This window comes from Anastrepha obliqua, chromosome 3, assembly GCF_027943255.1.
Source record: "Anastrepha obliqua isolate idAnaObli1 chromosome 3, idAnaObli1_1.0, whole genome shotgun sequence".
NCBI classification, from domain to species: domain Eukaryota; kingdom Metazoa; phylum Arthropoda; class Insecta; order Diptera; family Tephritidae; genus Anastrepha; species Anastrepha obliqua.
This window is the reverse complement of record NC_072894.1, coordinates 105259-109705: the sequence shown is the minus strand read 5'-3', so window position 1 is coordinate 109705 and position 4447 is coordinate 105259. Positions and strand designations below refer to the sequence as shown.

Genomic DNA, 4447 nt, shown 5'->3' with positions numbered 1-4447 from the left:
TAATAAACATGACTGTTAATGTAATATATGTTTTATGCATTTATCAGAGTCACATTTGTGTATGTAAGCATTATTTTTCTCGTCTCGCTGAAAAGTTTTTGTAAATACAATCCTTTCAGTAAGAACTTCGTTCATTCACTTACAAAAATTAATCAATAAATAAACATGTTCGCCCTCATTTCTTTTTTGGTTTGCCTTCAGCTATGAATTGAATTTGAATTTTTTTGCTAATGAAGTGGGAATTCGAACTTGTAGTCAGTATTACATAAAACTCGGTACTTTACGTCTGATACATACATGTATCGGCATATCAACATATGTAACTTCTTCAACGTGAAACATCACATCAAAAATGATAAACTCAATGCAAGCCCTTATACTACTTCTCATAAAAACTTCAAACAACGCTCCACAAATTGATGGATAAATTTATATTTAATCTTTATTTCATTATATTATATTATTCTTAATTGAAAGCAAATTTTTCTAGGGTGGTCATTCTTAAGTTGTGAGAGAGATAAAACATAAAGGTATACGTAAATACATTGGTATGCTAATTTTTTATTCACTATTTTTAGGCTTCTTATTCAAGTTTAAATGAGCATATTCATCCCACCATAATTTGTTGTAGCGAATAATACTACGGGTTTGTGATCTTGCTGTCACCATTACGAAATCTTCTTTTAGTATTATCTAATTTGATTTTTATTTCACTAAAGTAAAATATGAAAACAAGACAGTAAAGAAATAACGTCACAGAACTAGCAGTCGATAGTATTCAGGTTTAATTAACATCCAAGCCAAAATTCAAAATAGAAATAGAATATAAGCAAAACAAACGTATTTTTCTTATGTTATTTGTGCTGAAATATATCGTTTAAGAATTTTTTATGGGAGTCGTTCGGCAAAGCCGGTTAGATTAGTTCTTTACAAACCCAATCCAATCCCCTCCGCCTGTTGCTCGACTCGCTTGTCATGTTGCCCATCAATGCTGTTGCCATAATGAAGGCATACATAAGCATTTGGACAGAGGTGAGTCCGTAACCACAAACCATTTAAATCCTTATTGAAAGGTGAGTTCGACTTCATATAAATAATTTCCACGCTTAGAAAGTAGTCACAGTCAATCGTCTACATCCAACGTGTGGATTAGAATTAGACAATAAACAATGGTAAGTCTCACTCTGTGTTTTTAAATGTTTGAATACATACCCGTATAATACATATTATAGGCGTTCAAATTTTTACGGTTAGTTGTGTGTTTTCTTTGCAGAGACTATTTTTAGCGCTAACTTTCGTGGCGGCAGTCACGGCTGATGTGTCACACCTTTTCGCACATAGTGATAATCTGCAGGATGATGGGTATCACTACAATAGGCCAAGTGGCGGAGCAGTTGTAGATGTCCCTGCTGGCCACAGGCATGCCGCCTCGGCTCCATCTCCATCATACTCTTCAGGTTCATTTGGTGGTTCATCTTATCAAAGTGCGTCAGCTCCAGCCAGTTATTTTTCAGGAGGCTCGTCTTATCAAGCTGCTTCAGCTCCTGCTGCTTCTTATTCGCATGGAGTGTCTCACCAAGCCGCCTCAGTTGGTTCATCCTACCACGCTGCTTCAGCTCCGGCTGCTTCTTATGCACATGATTCGTCTCACGTAGCTGCCTCAGCTCCTGCTGCATCTTATTCAAGTGGCTCATCTTATGGCTCTGCACCAGCCCCTGGTGCTTCGTATTCTTCAGGTGCAATTGGTGGTTCGTCTTATCAAGCTGCTTTAGCTCCTGCTGCTTCTTATTCGCATGGAGTATCTCACCAAGTCGCCTCAGCTCCTGCTGCATCTTATTCAAGTGGCTCATCTTATGGCTCTGCATCCGCTCCTGCTGCTTCGTATTCTTCAGGTGCAATTGGTGGTTCGTCTTATCAAGCTGCTTCAGCTCCTGCTGCTTCTTATTCGCATGGAGTATCTCACCAAGCCGCCTCAGCTCCTGCTGCATCTTATTCAAGTGGCTCATCTTATGGCTCTGCATCCGCTCCTGCTGCTTCGTATTCTTCAGGTGCAATTGGTGGTTCGTCTTATCAAGCTGCTTCAGCTCCTGCTGCTTCCTATTCGCATGGAGCTGCCTCATCCCCTTCGGCATCTTATTCAGGTAGCTCATCATACCACGCTGCTCCAGCTCCAGCTGCCTCAGCTCCTGCTGGATCTTATTCAGGTAGCTCTTACCATGCTGCCTCAGCCCCTACCACGTCTTACTCTCATGGTTCCTCTCACCAAGCTGCCTCAGCTCCAGCTGCATCTTACTCAAGCAGTTCATCTCGCTTTTCCGCTTCTGCTCCAGCTGGTTCGTTCGGAGGCTCGTCTTACAATGCCGCTCCAGCTGCCTCTGCCCCAGCTCCAGTTCACCGTTCTCCAGCTCCTGCCCGAAAAGCAGCTGGCGCCAAAGACGAAAATGGTTATCATTATGAAGCTCCAAAAACTCCTTTTGAAAGCCGCCCTGAGCCAGTAAAAGAATACTTACCCCCACCACCAACAAAACGACCACCACCCCCACCACCTCCACCAAAGCCAGCACCGAAACGCCCTTCTCCACCTCCACCACCTCCAAAGGAATATTTGCCTCCACCACCAACCAATAAACCTGCTCCGCCGGCTCGCCCTCCACCTCCTCCACCAGCGCCAAAACGTCCACCCCCACCACCACCAAAGGAATATCTGCCTCCTCCCCCAACCAATAAACCAGCTCCACCCGCACCAAAACGCCCCGCACCGCCACCACCACCACCACCACCACCCTCCCCACCAAAGGAATACCTCCCACCATCATCTGGACCAAAAGGATACTCCTACCCTAATGACCCTCAGCCACCCTTCAGCTCCTAAGTGACTAGCAAACGAGACTTTTTCTAGTATTAGCCAACTACAATAGATGCTTTTTCGTTCAAGATTTTTTTCCTTGTCTTTTCTATGCAAAGACCTGAGAAAACAATGGCGATTGAAATTAATAAAGATTATAAACCACGTAAAACTGTCTAGTATATTTATTTCAAATATGTAATATTCATCAGGGAATATTTATGTAAATCCTGAGGCATTGCTCTTCATTTTTGAATGACTTATTTGAAACATTTATTTTTTTAGTGCCGCCCATGGTCGAAAACTTGACCAGTAACAATTTCTAATGTAATTAATTATTTTTACCTAAATTCTCTGCAATGATATTTTTTTTTTTTCTTTATTTAACGCTTTTGCATGATAACAAATTTAAGAAGTAAATGATGTGAAACGCTTGTATTGTTTATATAAAGTTTTCTTGTAAATCTATTTTGCTCCCACGTTTGTTGAAGAATGTTTAGAAAATTCAGATATGACACAGTCATATGGGATTGAACACGTCAAACTCAATTCATAAAATGTCAAGTAATGCGTGGTACAAAATTTGGCTTTCTCTGATCATGTCGTCACAGGGTGATACAATTTTAATTTCACAATTTCAATCACAAAAACTTATGTCTGAGCTCTCACTTGCTTTCATTTCGAAATGGTCTGCTTTTACTTTTTCAAAACAAAAAAATATATATAAATGGATTAAAAATTAGCTAAGTTAGAAGTGATTGTTCACATTAACTTAATCTAAAGTGATGTTTTGGCTATAAAATGATATTTCGGAGGTATATATGTTTTAACAAAACCATTTCTGAAAAAATAATTTCTTTTCGTGTGAGAAAATAGCTAAACCGATTTCAAAGGCATAACACGGCCATATAAGTGGTGAGGATATATAAAGATTAAATTAAAATGAATGTAGGCTTGATCCATTTAAGAATTATTAAAATCGGTTTTTATAGTTTTCTGAATTCGTTGTGAGTTTATATTTTCCAATCGAGATCTTATGATCATTATTCAGTGTGTCGGAAGTATTTTAAAAACCCGTGAAAAAATGTGAACAATATTTGGTTCATATATTTTGGAACAAAATATGTCCATAGATCCGCTTAGAGGCGTTGTGGTCACGATATCCAGAAAAATCATATTTATGGCCAGATTTGGTTTATACTTTTAATATGTATTTATTTCAGTCCCATATTATTAAAAAACCTTACGTGATGGTAAATTCACGTTCAGCACAAAAAATTTCTTCGGAAACACTATGTCGCATTTATTTGGCAAAATCGATGTTGGCTTGCGTTTTCATGTAAACTTGGTGTATATTTTCTGAGATTTAAATGTGTTGACAATCGTAAAAGTTATTATTATTATTAGTTAATCGATGCTATTTTATTAAATAATGGAAGTACTTTCTTAAATTGCATCTAAAGATTGTTAAAGAACCGAGCCAAGGCAACAAAATTGGAGTAAGATAAAAATATTGGAGAAAATATTTATCATATCCAATAGAAATTATATTGTCGAAAAAATGGCATAACCATAAGAGTGCCAGACAATTTCTCTAATTTA

The 4447-nt window shown here is 38.5% G+C and overlaps 1 protein-coding gene across 1 annotated transcript; it reads left to right on the top strand.

Annotated features, from left to right (window-relative positions):
- The first annotated feature begins 1002 nt into the window (after nt 1-1002).
- LOC129240442 (uncharacterized) lies at nt 1003-2994 on the top strand. Its single transcript, XM_054876228.1, has 4 exons — nt 1003-1032; nt 1274-1457; nt 1821-1997; nt 2112-2994. The coding sequence occupies exons 1-4, from the start codon at nt 1003-1005 to the stop codon at nt 2870-2872; spliced, it is 1152 nt and encodes a 383-aa protein (XP_054732203.1). The 3' UTR covers nt 2873-2994.
- Nucleotides 2995-4447: the final 1453 nt, after the last annotated feature.